Source organism: Heterocephalus glaber, unplaced genomic scaffold, assembly GCF_053883595.1.
Source record: "Heterocephalus glaber isolate CG9 unplaced genomic scaffold, H.glaber_assembly_v1.0 deba00000281, whole genome shotgun sequence".
Taxonomy (NCBI): domain Eukaryota; kingdom Metazoa; phylum Chordata; class Mammalia; order Rodentia; family Bathyergidae; genus Heterocephalus; species Heterocephalus glaber.
The window spans coordinates 11122915-11140563 of record NW_028258139.1 but is presented as its reverse complement, the minus strand read 5'-3'; the positions used below and the strand labels follow the sequence as shown (position 1 = coordinate 11140563).

The 17649-nt window shown below is 38.7% G+C and overlaps 1 protein-coding gene across 27 annotated transcripts in view; it reads left to right on the top strand.

Moving 5' to 3' along the window:
• The window catches only part of Erc1 (ELKS/RAB6-interacting/CAST family member 1), a 510100-nt gene that overhangs the window by 457425 nt on the left and 35026 nt on the right, over nucleotides 1–17649 (top strand). For all 27 annotated transcript variants that reach the window (XR_015439770.1, XR_015439760.1, XR_015439764.1 and 24 more), the window contains one exon: nucleotides 12630–12818. Coding sequence is in view for 22 of the 27 variants with exons in the window: in XM_087182771.1 (XP_087038897.1) it covers nucleotides 12630–12818 (189 nt within the window). In the remaining 5 variants the exon portion in view is untranslated. The remainder of the gene's footprint in view (nucleotides 1–12629; nucleotides 12819–17649) is intronic.

The following is a 17649-nucleotide window of genomic DNA, read 5'->3' as shown; positions in this document are numbered from 1 at the left end:
TTTTGATAAAATTAGAGGAATCTGACAATCTTCAGATATATCAAATGTATAGCACTGAACTCAAAAGGTATCTGAGGCACACTCACAACCTTAGAATACATATATTGCAGCATTCCTTGAAATGCTGCATATGTGGAGGAGATATGCAGAGATTCGTTACATGGATAAATGAAAGAAGTGTATCAAACCCAGTGGCATGAGATTTTATTGCTTAAATGGACAATTTGACAGAGGCTTTGCTCCCAGTGGATGATCTAAGAAAGGCTTTTTATTTCACGTCAGTGGTAGCATCTCATGCAAGACCATTACAGCTGCTAAAGTCACAAGACAACTGTGTATAAAGAATCCCTCAAAATGGTGTGGTGCATGTGTTTGGGTAGATTGCTTAAAGCACATAGGCACTAATTTCTTCAGTTATTTGCTGTGAAAGTCTTTGATGTTGAAAGTACACTCCTTGAGGGGAGAACCAGAGAAAAGCCAGTACTAACAGATTAACATGGTAGGAATAGATTTGTTTCTACATTCTCTGGTCCTTTTTCTCATTTGATCTCTAGATCTGGACTTTCTTTCTTTTCATTCTATGTCCTGTTTTCTAAATACATTTAATGTCGTAGCTACTATGAGTATATAAAAAAGATGGTCTCTCTCTCTATGACTGTTAACTTCAATTGTGTCACCTTGGTTGAGATAAGAAATTTCCAGCAGATTAGTAAACCATGTTTCTGGGTGTATGTTTAGGTAGGTCATGGGGGCATGACTAGGTGCTATGTATGCCCCGTCTTCTCTGGTACTGTTTCCCAGCCACCGTGAACTAAGCAAGTTTGCTCCATAGTCCTCTTCTATGGTGTTTCTGCCTTACAGCCAACCAACTATGAACTGAATCCCCTGAAACCATGAACCAAATTAAACCTCTCCTTCTTTAAGTTGTGGCTAGTGGGTATTGCTTCCCAACAATAGGAAAGCTGACTTGTACAGAAAATTGGTACTGGGAGTTGAACCATTGCTGTTACTATAGCTGACGATATGGTTTAGAAGCCTTTAAAACTGGTTTGCAGGAGAAGTTTAGAAAGGTCTGAAGAGGTAGGCTGGAGAAGCCCTAGAATGCTGTAAACAGAACTTAATAGGTGATTCTGGTCAGAGCTCAGACAACCAGAATCCTAATAGAAGTATGGACAGTAAAGGCGAGGCTCAGAAAAATTATGTTGGAAACAAAGACTCCATTGGACTAGAGATCATGTGTGTTATGCTATGGCAGAAAATTTGTACAGTATTTGTCTGTATTGTGAGACTTTGCAGAAGATTGAGATTAAAGATAGAAGACAGTTGACTTGATAGATGAAATTTCAAAGCAGCCCAACATTCAGGCTGTGACAGAAGTACTGCTGCCTGCTTTTAGCAGATTTAGAGTGAGAATACAGGGCAAAAAGTAGAATAGAAAATTTGGAAAAGGAACCACATGTAAATCTAGGGCCAAGAGAGATATGGTTGCTGAAGAGATTAGTGCCATTAAAAAGAAACCAAGTACAGTGGTACCTAGTTCAAAAATTTAATTCTTTCCATGATTGTGGTTGCAAACAGCATTGGATGAGAACTGAATCAAATTCAGAGGTTAGGTTCGATGTTGACCTTATGGAGAAATTTGATTATGTTCTCTTCCAATTCAGTTTGCAACCAGAATCGTGGAAAGAATTAAGTTTGTGAACTCAGGTACCACTGAACTTTGTACAGGAACAATAAGAAAGATGCCTGAGGGCATCTCAGAAATTAGCAAGACCCCCACCCATCACAGGCTCAAGGGACAAAAGTATAAACCTTTCATTTAAGAGAATCACTGAGACTTAAATGATTAAGAAGGGCCTCCTAGGTAATTGAGTCCCCAGGATTTATTTCACTGTATTCAGCCATGAAAGCAGTCAGAGGCCACTGCAGCCATGGTCCAAGAAGGACCAGCCACTGCTTGAGTTAGCAGCAGATATTGATGTCGTCCACTTGATCTGGTTTTACCATGATACAGAATACAAGAGTAGTAGGATCTGAGAACTGTCCACGTAGATTTCAGAGGAGGACCAGAAAAGTCAGACAAGAAGCCCCTGAGAAGGCAATGTGTGAAACTGTGGGGATGAACCCAAAGGTGCAGTGAAGACCCCAGGAAGTCAGATATGCTATGAACATGGAACACTTAGTGAATAATGCTGCAGGCTTTGAGTAGAGTCAGCTCAAGAGAGAAGCTGTATGGGCTAAAACCACCAAGGCCATACCAGTGAGCTTGCCCAAGTCCTTTGAAACTCACTTCTCACCACTTTGTGCTCCAGATGCTGGACATGGATTTAATGTTTGCTCTAGTTCGTTTTGGTCTCACTTTGGTCCTATTCTTTTATATCCTCCATCCCTCCCTTTTGTAATGAGATTGTTTTTTACTCTGAGATTGTGTAATTATTAAACCTTGAGATTGTGTAATTTGTTTTATCAGTTGATTGATTTTTACAGAGATTCATAACTAAGAGTTTGCCTTCAGTCTCAGAAGAGATTTGAACTTGGACATTTTAACAATGCTGGAATTGTTGAGGCTTTGGGGAGGGAATTGTATTTTTGGCCATATGTAAGACAGTAATATCATATTAGGCAAAATTACGAATTTATTGGTCTATATTTGTTTAAGGAGATGTGTTTTAGTGTCAGGTTGACAAAGGGTGGGGTGTGACAGTTAACCTTAATTGTATCAACTTGATTGGTTTTGGAACCACCCAGAGAATTAATTAGTAGACCACATTTCTTAGTGTATCTAAGTAAAGTCCTGGAGACATGACCTTGAGTACTGTATCTGGTTCCTTGCCCCTTCCTCTGTAATGCTGCTTTCCAGTTCTGCTTCCCTGGTGCCATGAACTAAGCAGCTTTTCTCTGCCACACCTTTTGATCATGTTTCTGCTTCGGAGCCAGCCAACCATGGACTGAATCTCCTGAAAGCATGAGCCAAATTAAACCTCTCCTTTAAATTTTGTGTGTCAGGTATTATATCCCAGTGAAAGGAAAGCTAACTAATATACTATCCTTGGATTTTCTCACTGAACTTGCTACAAAATTTGAATATGAGTCATTGGTATGTGGTCTTTTTTTTTTAATGAGTACTGAAAAGTGGAGCCAGATAGTTAAAACATGAAGGTTTTGTGCAAACTCAAAATGTTTCTTTTTCTTTCTTTACTACCAACGCACTTTACAGGTAAACCACTAGCTAACCTACATTTTCTTAGATCTTCCAGTTTTACGTGCTTCAGTTTGGATGCACCCAGTTCTGGTTTCTTGAATTCTCTCTGGTAGCCTGTCTGCACTGCATTTTTTTCACTTGCTGATACTGGGCTATTTTCCTCTGAGGACCTGTGAGCTCCATCAGATGCTGGAGTTTGCTTTTTGTGCCTGTACTCTCATACTTGAGGAACTGCTAAACTCTGCCACTGTACTTCAGAATTGGTCTTCTGTCAGTTAGTACTTAATGAACCTGTGCATAGAGCAGAGAGAATTAGGACACATGGGCTCTTCTTCCAAAGGTGGTCTATGTGTACATGCAAAGGGTACTGGGACTGAAAATCAGCTGAGTGGTCATGCCCCAGGTTTTTTAACCTTGATTTCCCTAGCTGTTAACTTAAAAATACATAACATCAGCCACAATTTGTAGGATTTATGGATTTACTATGCTGAGCCACTTTTATCATAGTCAGTTTATATTCTTAAATAATAAAGCTTTTTTAAGCATCAGAGACTAATATCATTGAAATTATGATGTCCATCAAGCAATTTAAACAGAGAGAAATGGAGAGAGGGATTCGGTGACTGCATGGGAGGTTTTATTTTCAAATAAAGGAAGCTTGTAAAGAAAATATTATTTTTAGCTGGGGATTTAGCTCAGTGGTTCCAGCGCCTTCCTTGCAAGCGCAAGGTCCCGAGTTCGATCCCCGGTATGAAAAAAAAAAAAAGAAATTTTTTTTTTAATTCTTGTTTTTCTCAATTTTTTTCCACTCAAAGCCTAGATTATTACCAAAGTGTAAGGGCTGATGTCTGGAAATCATTACAGAGTGTTTCATCTAACAACAGACTCCGTATTTTTCTCAATTAGCACATAGAACTTTTTCCAAAATAGACCATATCTTAGCCCATAATGTATGCTTAAATATTATTGGATCACAGTGGAATGAAGCTAGGAATCAACAACAAAAGAAGCCACAGAAACTACACAAACACATGAAAAGTAATACATTATTGAATAATAAGTGGATTACAGAAGAAATTAAAAATATTCCTAGAGTCAAATGATACAGCAGTGACCCCACTTCTCTGGTATCAAAATCTCTCAGTCACTTTCCTTATTGTTGGGACAAAATGTCCAACACCCAAAACTTAAAGGAGGAAGGATAAATTTATTTTGACTCATGATTTTTAGAGGATTCAGTCTATAGTTTGCTGGCTCCAGAGCTGGAAGAGCATGGGGGAAGGGTCTGTCAGAGAAAAACTGTTCACATCATGGCAGCTAGGAAGCAGAGAAGCGACTAGACAGGGAAGACAATATACCCTTCCAAGTCATACAACAGTGAGCTGCCTCTTCTGACCAGGCCTTAACTCCTAACAGCACATTCAGCTGTAGATTCATCAGTGGGCTAATCCGCTGATGAGTATAGTGTCCCCATTATCTAGTCACCTTCCAAAAGCTCCACTTCTATGTGAATGAGAGTTTGGACAGACATTTTAGTTATAAACCATAACACTTGGTTAGCTTGTGATAGCTTTGTGTTTTATGGAACATTCCTTCCATTTAATGCCCCTTTTATCTACTCCACCTTCATCTGTACATATGCATTACCCTACCTGTTGGTGAATGCCCTTATTTTTATGTATTATATTCTTCCAAGTATTAAAGGAAATACTTAAGATATTTACAGCCTTAACATCTTCATCAGGTACATAAATAGATATATGGATGTGCTCAACAGACTTCCTTCCCTCACTAATACACAGGCCTCTGTCATTCTGTTAGATTTTAACTTCAGCAGCATTTCTTATAATCTGTAATGTAGAATAGATTTTAACTGAATGAAGATTGAATAGAAGAGTACAATTAGCAGCTCTGTTGTAGAGATGTCAAGATTCATTTTATTCTAAACTGTTTCCTATCTCCTGTCAGCCTTGACAGTTTTCTTTCCATATGTGAGTTAATAAATGGAATTTGTTTTGTTTTGTTTCATTGGAGGGGTAATGCATCCTTTAAAGAAAATTGGCAGTAGATTTCTGAACTGTAAAACTGGAAGAAATGATCACTTGTTATTTTCAAAAGTGATTTCCACATTTCTTCATATTTCAAAACCTATAAGTTCTTTGTAGTTTTCATAGACATACTTAAATGGAGCATAAACTCCTTTAAATCTGAAATCTTTGGAGAGAGTTATTTTTAGAACCAGATATTTCTATTAATATTAAGATTTCTAATGAAATTCTTAATGGACTCACATCCTCTGGACCTGGACTCATAGTGATAAGTATTTACCATTCCTCTCATTTACCTATGATATAGATAAAGAGGGTGAGAAAATTATTGAGCCTAAGTGATTTCCTGGTCCAGAACCTAAGTAAACAAGTTGTAATAGTAGGTAAGCTATAAGGGATGCTGAAGAAAGGATCCTACTTACTGCAGAACTACTAATGTAAGTACTTAGCAAATATTTATTATAGGAGTATATTTGCTTAGAAGTTTAATTTCGTTCACACTTTTAGGAGATTCAATACATAGTTAGTAGGCTCCAAGGTAGGAACATCATGGCAAAAGCGTGTGGAAGAGCAAAGCTGTTTAGTTCATGGTGGCTAGGAAGAATAGCAAGAGAGTACCACTAGAGAGGAAAGGACTAGATATAATACCCACAGTCATACTTCCATGACCCACTTAGATATACCCAGATATGTCCTGCACCAATCCCCTGGTTGGCTCCCAAGCTGATCAGGCTTAACTTTTACACCCCAACCCTTGTAACTTGACACCCAAACACAACTCCTTAAGCCATACTTCATCCCCAAATCAACACCCAGGTAGTAATTCCACCTAACATGATACAGCTATCTTGTGTACAACCAAAAACACAATAATCACTTCCTCAAAGTCTCAAGAGTTCTAATATTGCTCAAAAGTCCCAGTCCAAATCTCTTCTGAGACTGAAGGCAAATTCTTAACTATGAGTCTCTGTAAAAATAAAAATAAGTTCCTGATGCATGGAGAATTGTTTTCCACCCTTTAACTTTCAGTTTATGAGTTTCTTTTTTAATTGTGTTTCTTGTATGCAGCATATTGTTGGTTCTTGCTTTTTGACCCATTCTGCCAGTCTATTTCTTTTGATTGGTAAATTGAGACCATTAACATTGATTGTTATAACTGATATGTATTGACTTATCCTTGTCATGACCTTTTCCTGTTGTCAAATTCTCCCCCTTTACATTTAATTTCTTGTCATTCTCCTGGGCTTCCTGGGGTTGTGATCCACATTGTTTTTTCATAGGATATTGTTTAAAATTTTTTGGAGTGCTGGTTTGGTATTCATGAAGTTCCCCAGATGTTCTTTGTCATGGGTTGTTGGAAACAACCCAATTGCCCATCAACTGGAGACTGGATAAAGAAAGTGTGGTTTTTATAATATAAAATGGAGTACTACTCCACCATAAAGAATGAGAAATTAGAGACATTTATAGCTAAATGCATGCCCATTGAGGCCATACTCTTGAGTGAAATAAATAGGACCCACATGTGTAAATACTGAATAATTTCTCTGGTGCGAGAAACTGAAAGTGTAAGTAAGGATCAAAAGGTATAATAGATAATGTCAAATAGGAAGAAAAGGGGCAAAGGGGAAGTGGGAGGGGTAGGGGAAAGGAATAAATATGAGACAAGGAGAAAATGGAAACAAAGTCTTTATAAATAGAGATAGGTGGAGAGGTTGAAGGGAGGGCAGGGGAATAGGAAAAAAATTAAGAACCAAGATACATTATGTAAAGGTACAAATTACCAATGATGAATGTCATCATATTGTATACCTAAAATGTACCAGTAAAATTAATAAAAATTTTTAAAATGAAGTTACATAACCACAAGGTACCAGGGGCACAGAATAAACATTCTTATTCCAAAAGGGAAGAATGAGGGATAGAAAAGAATAGGACCACAGTAAGATCAAAACCCAGCAGGGGAAACATTAAATCCTGTAACTCTGTGTCTAGCATCTAGGGCAGAAGGTAGTGAAATGTGAGTTCAAAAGGGCTTGGGCAGCCTCACCCCTGTGCCCTTCATGGTTGCAGCCTATATGGCTTTTCTCTTGGGCTGACTCCACTCGTAGCCTGCAGCTTTCCTCAGCAAATTTTCCACATTCCTGGCATCTTCAATTTCCTGGGTTCTCCACTGCACCTTTGGCTTCATTCCCACAGTTTCACACACTGCTCTCTTAAGTGCTCCTTATCTGACCTTCTTGGGCTTCCTTGAAATCCTGATGGTAGCCAACCCCACAGCACTTACATTTTACATGCTTATGAGGTCAGCATCACAGGGACAAGGACAGTGTCTGATGTTAGCAGAAGCATGGCTGCAGCATTCTCTGAATGCCTGGATGGCCAAATACAGTGAAATGAATCCCAGGGCACCAATTCCCTAGGAGGCCCTTTTTAAGTAGAGGTCTCAGTGCTTCTCCTCTCGAATGAAAGTTTACACTTATGTACCCTTGAGCCTGCAAAAGGTGGGATCTTGCTGATTTTTGAGGTGCCCGCAAGGCATGTTTCTCACTGTCTTTGTACTAAGTAATTGGTTTCTGCATAATGGTTCTAATTTCTCCAGCAACCATTCTTTCTTTGGCCCCACCTTTACACGTAGTTCCTTTTGGGCCAGAATTTAAGTTTTTCATTTTTTCCCCCTAATTTTGTGCTCCCGGTACCCTTACCACAGCCTGAGCATTGGGCTGTCTTGAAATGTTTTACCACACTTAATCTCATTGTCCTGCAAAATCTCAGGACATAAACAAAATACAGACAAATTTTATGCCAAAATGTAACATAGTCCAATTGTTGATGAAACCCTGTTCCCAACTGCAGTCTCCTGAGCCGGGCCACTGCTGTCCACATTCCTGTCACTATTGTGGTCTTTGAGCTCCAATAAGAATCACCCATTCATCAGGCTGTTCACAGCATTCTTAAGCTTCTCTAGACCTGAACTCCAAACCTTTCCAAACTCCCCCCACAAACCATTTCCAATGCACAGTCACACCAACAACCCCACTTCTTCCTCACCAATTTTCTGTATTATTTAGCTTTTCCATTGCCATGACATTATACCCAATACCTGCAACTTAAAGGAGAGGTTTAATTTGGCTTATGGTTTCAGAGAATTCACTGCATGGTTGCCTGGCTCCAAGGCAGGAACATAGTGATGGAAGAGTGTGGTAGAGTAAAGTTGCTTAATTCACGGAAGTTAGGAAGCAGAATCGGGAGCAGCAACAAAGAGGAAGAGGCAAGGGACCTGATACATATCAAACATCATGCCTCAGTGACTTACTTAGACATACTAAGAATTGTGCCCTGCTAATCCCTTGGGTGGCTCCAAAGCCAGTCAAGTTGACACAATCAAGCTTAACTGTCACTGCGAGTTATTATTCTAGGAGTTTTGCTTGTTTGATGATTTTGATGTCATGATTATTTTTTGAAGATAAATGTAAGACAGTCATAGATTATAAAATCTGTTTGATGGAGTCACCCAGATACATATGAAAAAATATCCACATACAAAGTGGAGGTTAAGATTTGGAGTTCTAGGGTTTCTGCGCTTTAACTTCAACTAGATTAGCTTTTATTTTTTCATGAAATGTTTAATGTTTATTGACTTCTAAAAGAAAGGCAGCTATATTATCCTTCCAGCTAAACACAAATGCAGTCTAAATTTTTTTTAAAAGCACAAATGCAGTCTAAAACTACCAAAGTCCCAAATAATATTGAATACCTATTAATCTAGTCTTTATGATGAGGATATGCTATTCCTCTCAATATGACTTCCTACAATGTGTTGCAACCAGCTAACCTATACTTGGAGTAAATATATCTCATAGAATAGAGTGGGAAGAGAAAAGCAGGCTAGCTAATTGGCTGGTGGGTTTGTTCTGCACATTCCATTCTGGTGCTGAGAAGTCAAATGGTCTGAGAAAGTGAGTTCAGATCTCATACATAAATAAATTACAGAAATGAAATACTGTACAATCTTTGGTTACTATCTTAAACAATACAAGAGCAACTCCTCATTCTTCCAAAAACCCATTAGTCAACTAACCTTAAGCAGGAATGAGGTTAAAGTAAGTATCTTCAGACCACTGCTGTATCCATATGCCATCAAATGCTAGCCTCTGAAACCTGTTTGAGAGTCTAACACATAAACCAATTCTTGTAAGAAACAAAGCTCTCAGCACTTGAAAATTTCTTCTCTTTTATAACTTAAATTATTTTTGTTAACAGATTGGTGAGTATAGAATTGGGGAAATACTGACATTTTGGTGTCATATTTGGTACAATGAAGGATTATCTTGACAAGTTCATTTTTTAACTTTTTTCCCAGTACAAAAAAATTAAAAGATATGAAATTATAGGTCTGCATAGCTATAGAAGCAATTTGGCCTAACTACATTTCTGATGATTTTTGGTAGGACTCCTGCCCAATATACTGAGCTTGTATGTGGAGAAAATATATAACTTAACATCCCACAAGCCATTCTCGTTGCATGGCAAGTACCCTTCTTCTCTCTTGAGATTAGACAGTGGCATTTCTACCTTGTAGGAATCAAAGTTTTGTTTCTAAGCAGACTGCTCAATTAGATAGAGTGAGAAGGGAGAGATAAGGGCATTTCCTATGTTACTGACATGGATTATATATTCCAGACAAGCCTAAGTAACTTTTTAAGGACAGATCTGAAAACTATGCTATTTGGGCAGTTTTTATATACTTTCCAGTAGTGTGTGTGTGTGTGTGTGTGTGTGTGTGTGTGTGTGTGTTTTGTTTTGTTTTTAAGCATTTCCCTTTAACAGAGCAAGAAAGGACACATTCTAAATATTGTATAGAATGTTTGATCATAGAAAAAAGTAATATTCCATTATTTTCTAAGTTTTTATTTGGACTTAGAAATATTTCAGTATGGAAAAATACTGCTACATTGTTTATTGAATCTATTAGCACCTCACCATCAAATGTATTAAATCAGTTTGAGATTCCTTTTTGATTAAGAACCTAAAATAAGTCAATATATCCAGTTGAAGTAATGGTAATGAGCTAGTAATCATTCTAAATTCCATTTTAACATAAGAAATATGACCTTTCCACTAAGGCCATTTATCATATTGTCAGTGGTCATATGTCTTTATTTTAGTTTTTTAATCCAAAATGGACACTTGCTCACTTAAAATATCTTTCAGTCTTGAAGCCCATGTGTGGCATTTTGTGGTGGCAGCCACATACACACAAAGGGGATGAAAATAAATTGCACAAACTGATTGAAAATCCCCCAAATGATCTTTTTATCAGTATGTCTCTAAATATGGAGAAGACTGTGCTAAAGAAAAATGAAATAGGAATGTGTTACTTGAAGTCATGGGGGGTGTGATAGTAAAACCATGACTAGATGATTTTGTCATTAATGTACATTTAAAGGAATACTGCTTTTAAAGACTACATTTTGCAGTTATTTTTAAGTGTTTAAACTTTGCACAGTGAGTATGCATTGGAGATCAGAAATAAAATACAATTTTTGTGAGAGAGATTGGTATTTGTGAAGAGCTACCTAAATTCCCCCACTCTTTAAACCTTCTGCTTGATTGTGACTGGCTGTATTGTTATTGCCTATCATAGGTGGGAAATTCCACTGGAGAACTGGTACCCTGAGCCTGCTGATTAGGGGTCTCAAAGAGTCCAAGAACCTTCCACAGCAGCACTTTAGTGTCTATTATCCTTATAAGAAGTATGCATGTTTTTAAATTTACAATTATAATAATTGATTCACTTTTCTCAAGTTTGTTTAGCCAGATCCAATTTTATATATTAGAAGATATTCTATGGGCTAAACTCTGATCTCTACAAAGATGCTGTGGGGTCCGTGAAGTAATTAGTTTCTTTGTCAAAAGTGATAGTAGGCCTTGTTTCTTTTACTGGAAGATTATTGAGCTCCTTATCTGGTGAGTCTGAGGTGTTTTTTTGAAAAAAATGTCAGCCTGGTGACATGCAACAGGTGCAGACCTTATCTCTTGAGCCCTGGGAACGCTGAAAATGGCCAACTTCCTGGCTGTGCTGTGCAGCCACCAACAGCTGCTGTGCATCAAGCACACAGTGCTCTGGCTCTTCAGTATGCTATGATGTAAGAACCTGACACAACTCTCTTCCTGAACACTGGCTGTTACCCACTACTACGAACCTACCCAAAGGACAGTCCCAAAAGCTGTCAAGTGAAATTCTGGAGCAGAATTCATTAGTTAGTGTACTACCAAAGGAAGTTCAAGGAATAGTTATTCATCTGGGTTTAAAGGGAACAGAAAAGAAGAAATTTAGAACAGGTGTGTTATTTAAGAAAAACACAGAACTAGTGTGACAATTGAGAGAATTTCAGAGTCTTTGGCTGTGAGTCAGGTAGTTGGAGTTATATAAGAATTTATCAGTCACTGTTTAAAAGAAATATCTTCTGTGAAATGAGTGAAGAGAGCTAACCAGGATGAGGCAGATTTAATGATGAATTCTATCATCACAATTCTTGGCCAAGAAAAACATGCACCTTCTCCAGGCCCAGAAATTTTCTTCCATTCCAGGAATTGGAAGAACATACAAAGTATATATAGTACAGGCTTTCAGATGAGCAATTTTCACTAGCAGTTTTTTTGTGACCTACTCATAAAAACTGAAAAGAGAAATTGCAAGATAACAAGTCATTCTGTTTCAGGAATAGTGTCTCTGTAAGAACAAGTTGGTCCTACACATGTGTAAATACCGAATAGTTTCTGTAGTGTGAGAAACTGAAAGTGTAAATAAGGACTAAAAGGTATAATAGATAATGTGAAATAGGAAGAAAAGGGTTAAAGGGGAAGTGGGAGGGGAAAGGAAAGAAGGGAATGGAATTAATATGAGAAAATGAAAAAATGGAAACAAAGTCTTTGTAAATAGGGAGGAATGGAGGGGTTGAAGGGAGGGCAGGGGAAGGGGGGAAAAAATAACCAAGAGAGATTATGTAAAGGTGCAAGTTTCCAATAATGAATGGTATTATATTAAAATACTTAAAATGTACCAATAAAATTCATTAAAAAAAAAAAAGAACAAGTTGGTCCTGTGCTCAGTCCCCAGCTGAAGTACAGAATACTTGATCTGGTGTTGATACACTAAGCCAGCATGCCCTCCCTGTCTCCCAGAGTGGCAGTTAGGTGTGATAGCATACATGTGCAACAGAATGTGAGCAGTTTCTCTTTATAACCCTGAAGGTGTCAGTAGTGATTAGAGGAGCTTCAGCTTTTGCTCAGTTTTCTTTGAGTTGGTAGGCATAAAAGATATATAAATTTCTCATTTCAGATTGCCTTTGACTTTCCTTATTTTTTCACCTCAGATCATCCAGCCCCTCTTAGAACTTGATCAAAATAGAAGCAAGTTAAAGTTGTATATTGGACACCTGACAGCCCTCTGCCATGACCGAGACCCCCTCATCCTTCATGGACTCACTCCACCAGCTTCCTACAACTTGGATGATGACCAGGCAGCTTGGGAGAATGAGCTGCAGAAGATGACCCAGGAGCAGGTCAGCCTCTCACTTGGGCTTTGACAAGAACCTAGCAATGACAGTTGCTGTTGGGTTTGCGCTGGGAGCTATGTCTGGGAGTACAGTGTTCAGATTCAGTATTCTTTTCAGGGAAGGCGGTGGTTCCAGATATCATTTTTAATTTATTTATACTTTAATTTTTTTCAATGCTAGGGGCTGAACATAGCCTTGCACATGCTAAGCAAGCTCTCTATCCCCAAATTTATTTTTAAAGCAATGAGAAAGATATTTACCATGTACCCTGAGTTGCCCTTAAATATGTGTAAAATTGTTAAATGGATCTATTATATACATGACTTCACACACTTTTTTGTGATGAGAACACTTAAAATATGCTCTCTTAACAATTTTCATGAGTATAATACATTGCTGTTAACAATAGCATGTTGTATAATAGATCTCTTGAATGTATTCTTCCTATTTAATGGGAATTTTGAATCCTTTTACTGACATCTTCCCAGCCACCACCACCACCCCTACCCTTGGTAACCACCATTCTCTTCCTAGAATCAAGCTTATTAGCCATCAGAAGACTTCAGCAGATGTTCCATATAACCTTTTGAAGGAAGTGCCACTTCATTCCTCTCTCAGTAAATTATTCATATATTGCAAAGAGCTGGTTTAGAAAGGAAAGTTAAATATAATCTGTTAACCTGCCGTAGGTTATCTCATAGAAGTGCAGGCCACTGAAGGAAGGTTATTTGAATAATGGATTTTTGACAAGTCAGTAGCATGGCTCTTCACTTTTCTTTGGAGAACTGTGTATTACAGCAGTTAAAATTCTGAGTAAAAAACCTGTTAAATTAGTTTATGTCAACTCATGTTTTTAGTACATTCACACTGTTATAACAATGTACCACAGGCTGGGTAGCTTAATAAACAATAGAAATCTATTCTCATGGTACTGGAGGCTGGAAACCCCATATAGCAATTTAAAAAATGAGGTAAATAATAATTTATGTCTAGAAATAAGCATTCCTCTGCTATCGGGCTGTGAGCATTGGGGGTTGAGTCACATAAGTCAATAATTGAACTGGGTTTGGGTTCATTCTTGCTATACTTTAATTGCACCATCTGCTCATTCAGAAGCTTTAGATTTTCTACTACCATGTGTGCCTTTTTAAATTGAGTTACATTTTTAACTGATATATAAGACCATAAAAATCATACATGCTAATGGGGTACCATGTGATGTTTTAATACAGGTACACACTGTGTAATGTTTAAATAAACTTAAACGTATCTGTCTTCTCAAACAATTATCATTTCATTATGGTGAAAACATTCAAAATCCTTTCTTCTAGCATTTGAAACATGCCATACATATGCCTAATGTGAGTTTTAGAATGCCAGTTTTTCTTTCTCCTGCTTCCTCCCAGCTTTCAGCAGCCCCTGGCTGCCTCCATCACAGAAGGCTCTCTCTTCATGCTCCTGCCTCTCCAAGCACTCAGTGCATGACTCATGATGGGGGCAGAAAGAATCTCTTCATACCTGACTCCAGCCTCAGTCTCAGTATTCCTGGCAGACAGCATCTTCACTCTGCAGTGCAGGTTTAGACTGAAGACTGATTTTCTGCCCCTTTCCCAATGGCCTGAGACTTCTATTTTGAATCAGTCCACAATGTGGGGGCCTAGTGGACTTCCTATCTCTTTCCTAGTGACAGTTTGCTTTTGCCTCATGTCAATGCAAGAGGTGGTGTACATTTTCTGTTCCTTCTTTGGTAGTACTAGTATTTATGTAGGAACAGGGACAGTAAAGGTTTCCTTCTCTTCCCCTAGTGACACACAGTTTTTCCTGTCAAAGCAAGGGTAGACTCTGGGCTCTGAAAGCTTTCCTGCCTTGCCATGGCACATACTTTTTGTGATGAGTCAGAGAAGAGTCTATGGTACGGGTGAGTCATGTCCCTGTATTCTGTAGCATCTGGTTCTACTAGAGCTCACACAGGACTGCAGCTGGGATAGATGGCTCCAGTGCTCCTGCTGCAACAGGACCCTCACCTACACACAGAGAAGGTTGCCCAGGCTTCCCACTCTGCACCCAGCTTTTCCAGCAAGGTCTCTGCAGAGACTAGTGGAAGAGCTGGAGAGTCAGTGTGGACTCCTTCTGCATGAGGCTTGAGAGGATGGGGGCTGCTGGTACATTGACATATAAACCAATTCAGCATTAGCATCAGCTAACATATACCTGACTGTAAAATCCGTAAACATTTCAGCTAAAACTTTTTTACAATCCGTACCGGGACTCCCGGCCCAGAGGAAAGGGCTTTTGGGCCACCGTCTGTCCCACTGCTCCCAGCCCAGAGGTAGGGGCTTCTGATCTGCCATCCCACTGCTCCTGGTCCAGAGGAAGGGGCTTCCCAGCCACCATCCCTCCCGCCGCGCCTGGCCCAGAGGAAGGGGCTTTTGGGCTGCCTTCTGTCCCGCCACTCCCAGCCCCTGTCCCACCTCTCCCGGCTCAGAGGAGGTGAACCGCGTGGGCACCAACAGCACCCCCCCTGCCCCCCCTGTCAAAATGAGAAAACATGTAAATAAGTCTCAAAACCAGACTTCCAGATCACCTACAGCAACCCCAAAGGGAAATGAGATGGAACACTCTGATACTCAACCACCTGTACGCACTGAACTGGCAACAAAAGGGGATCTGGAAAAAATGAAATGAGAAATAATTTCTCAGATAACAGGAGAAATTGTGCCCCTAGTGCAAGACATGATTAATAAATCTAGAGAGGAGCTGAAGAACATGATGGAATCCCAACATAGGAAACAAATGGAATCCATAAAACAGATGCAAATAGATTTCCAGGAGATGAAAAACTCTATTGAAAGTCTACACAACTTTTTTACAAAGAGCTTTTCCTTTGAATAAAAAATGCAGTCCGTTTTGGGGGTTTTAAAAGTTTAAACTTAATTTATTTCATGAGCTCAATGTCTTGGGTCCTGATATGTTTGGGAGGGGCAAATAAAGGGTTTAACATAAACATTGTACATGATTTTTTGGGGTGGTTTTTTTGTTTTGTTTTGTTTTGTTTTGGTACCAGGGATCGAACTCGGGACCTTGTGCCTGCAAAGCAGGATCCGGATCCTAAATCCCCGGCCCTGTACATGGTTTTTTAAAGGATATACTGAATATATGCTACACATCAGTTCCTTAGATTCAGAGAGATGCAGTAGGCTAGGAAACTATAGATATCACAGGTGCGGAGATCAAGAAGAACCACATTCATACAGGTAATCTCATAGCTTTTCACAGCTTCTTTTATTCAGCTTTACAAGGAGGTGAGGAAACATTTACAAGGCTCTAAAGGCTGTCTTATTCATGCACTGCTGTGCTATATAACACTGTTTCCCTGCAACAATAAACTTTAACTTTTCAACTTGTCGGGCCAGGGATTTAGCTCAGTAGTTCTGCTGCCTGCCTTGCAAACGCAAGGTCCTGAGTTCGATCTCCGGTACCAAAAAAAAAAAACTTTTCAACTTATCAACAGTGCAATGGCTTTTATAGTTATAAAGTTAATATGGTAATTAACTTGGAGCATAACATTTTTCTTGGGTCCAAATATCCTATTTTGAAGAATTTTTATGTATTGTGATTTTGTGCACATTGACAAATGAGTCAATCTAAGTAGATTTGATTTTAGCTAGCTATAGTTAATTGTATATACTTTAAATATTTTGGTTTGCAAGTGGTTTCCTATCTCTAAATTCTACCAGAATGAATTGGTGTGCTTTACTTCTAACCTCAGTTTTGTCAAGGTCCAACAGCTAAGTAAACTTGGACCGGGTCAGACTTAACAGATTTTAAAGCCAAAAAAGATTGTTTTTAAATATCTTGTATGTGTGAAAGAACAGCCATTATTTTATTTCTTTGAGATAATTTTTTTCTCTAGTTCAAATTACATTATTTTACTTCTTTCAAGTTATAAAATTAGAACTTGGGACTCAGGCTGTATCTCTGGTAGATTGTATGCTTATCGTACTTGAAGTCCTAGGTTCAATCCTTTGCAACAAAAAAAAAGTTATAACTTATTATATTTGTCTCATTTTAAAGATAAGGGGTGAAATGTTTCAAATCGAAAGAATAAGGAAGCAGAAGCCACTGTGATAGCTCTACTCAGGAGGCTGAATCTGGAGAATTATAAGTTCAAGACCAGCCTGGGCAACTTAGTGAGACCCTGTCTCAAAGTAAAAATTTTAAAAAGGTAGCCCAGTAGGAGACTGCTTATCTAGCATGTGCAGGGTCCTGGGTTCATTCCCCAGTCTCTGTCTCTGTCTCTCTGTCTCTCTGTCTCTCTGTCTCTCTCCCTCTCCCTCTCCCTCTCCCCCACCACTCCTCCCTGCCTTCTTCCCTCCCTCTCTCCACATGCTTACATACGTAACATAAAAGGAATAAAAGAGAAACTCCATTCTGAATTATAACAGTTCTCAAGGTTGAGCAAGTGGTTCTGGAACAGTGCATCTCAGGGTGGGGGGTACCTCAGAATGTCCTAAAAGAGCTCTCCTCCTCTACATTCCCATCCTCATAACTCAAATAATCAAGAGAAAATAAGTATAGAAAAAATAAAATAAAATGAAGCCAGTAGTGTAGAGGGAAATTTGATTAGTTATGCAGTTTATATAGTATCTCAAAAGATAAAACAAATGACTAGTTCCACGAAAACATTGTTTTTCAGTCCTGGAATCTTAAAGAAATTTTTCCTCTATGGGTTCTTATCAAGAATCAAGCTATAGGGGCTAGGGATTTAGCTCAGTGGTTCTACCACCTGCCTCAAAAGCACAAGGTCCTGAGTTCGATCCCCAGTACCAAAAAAAAA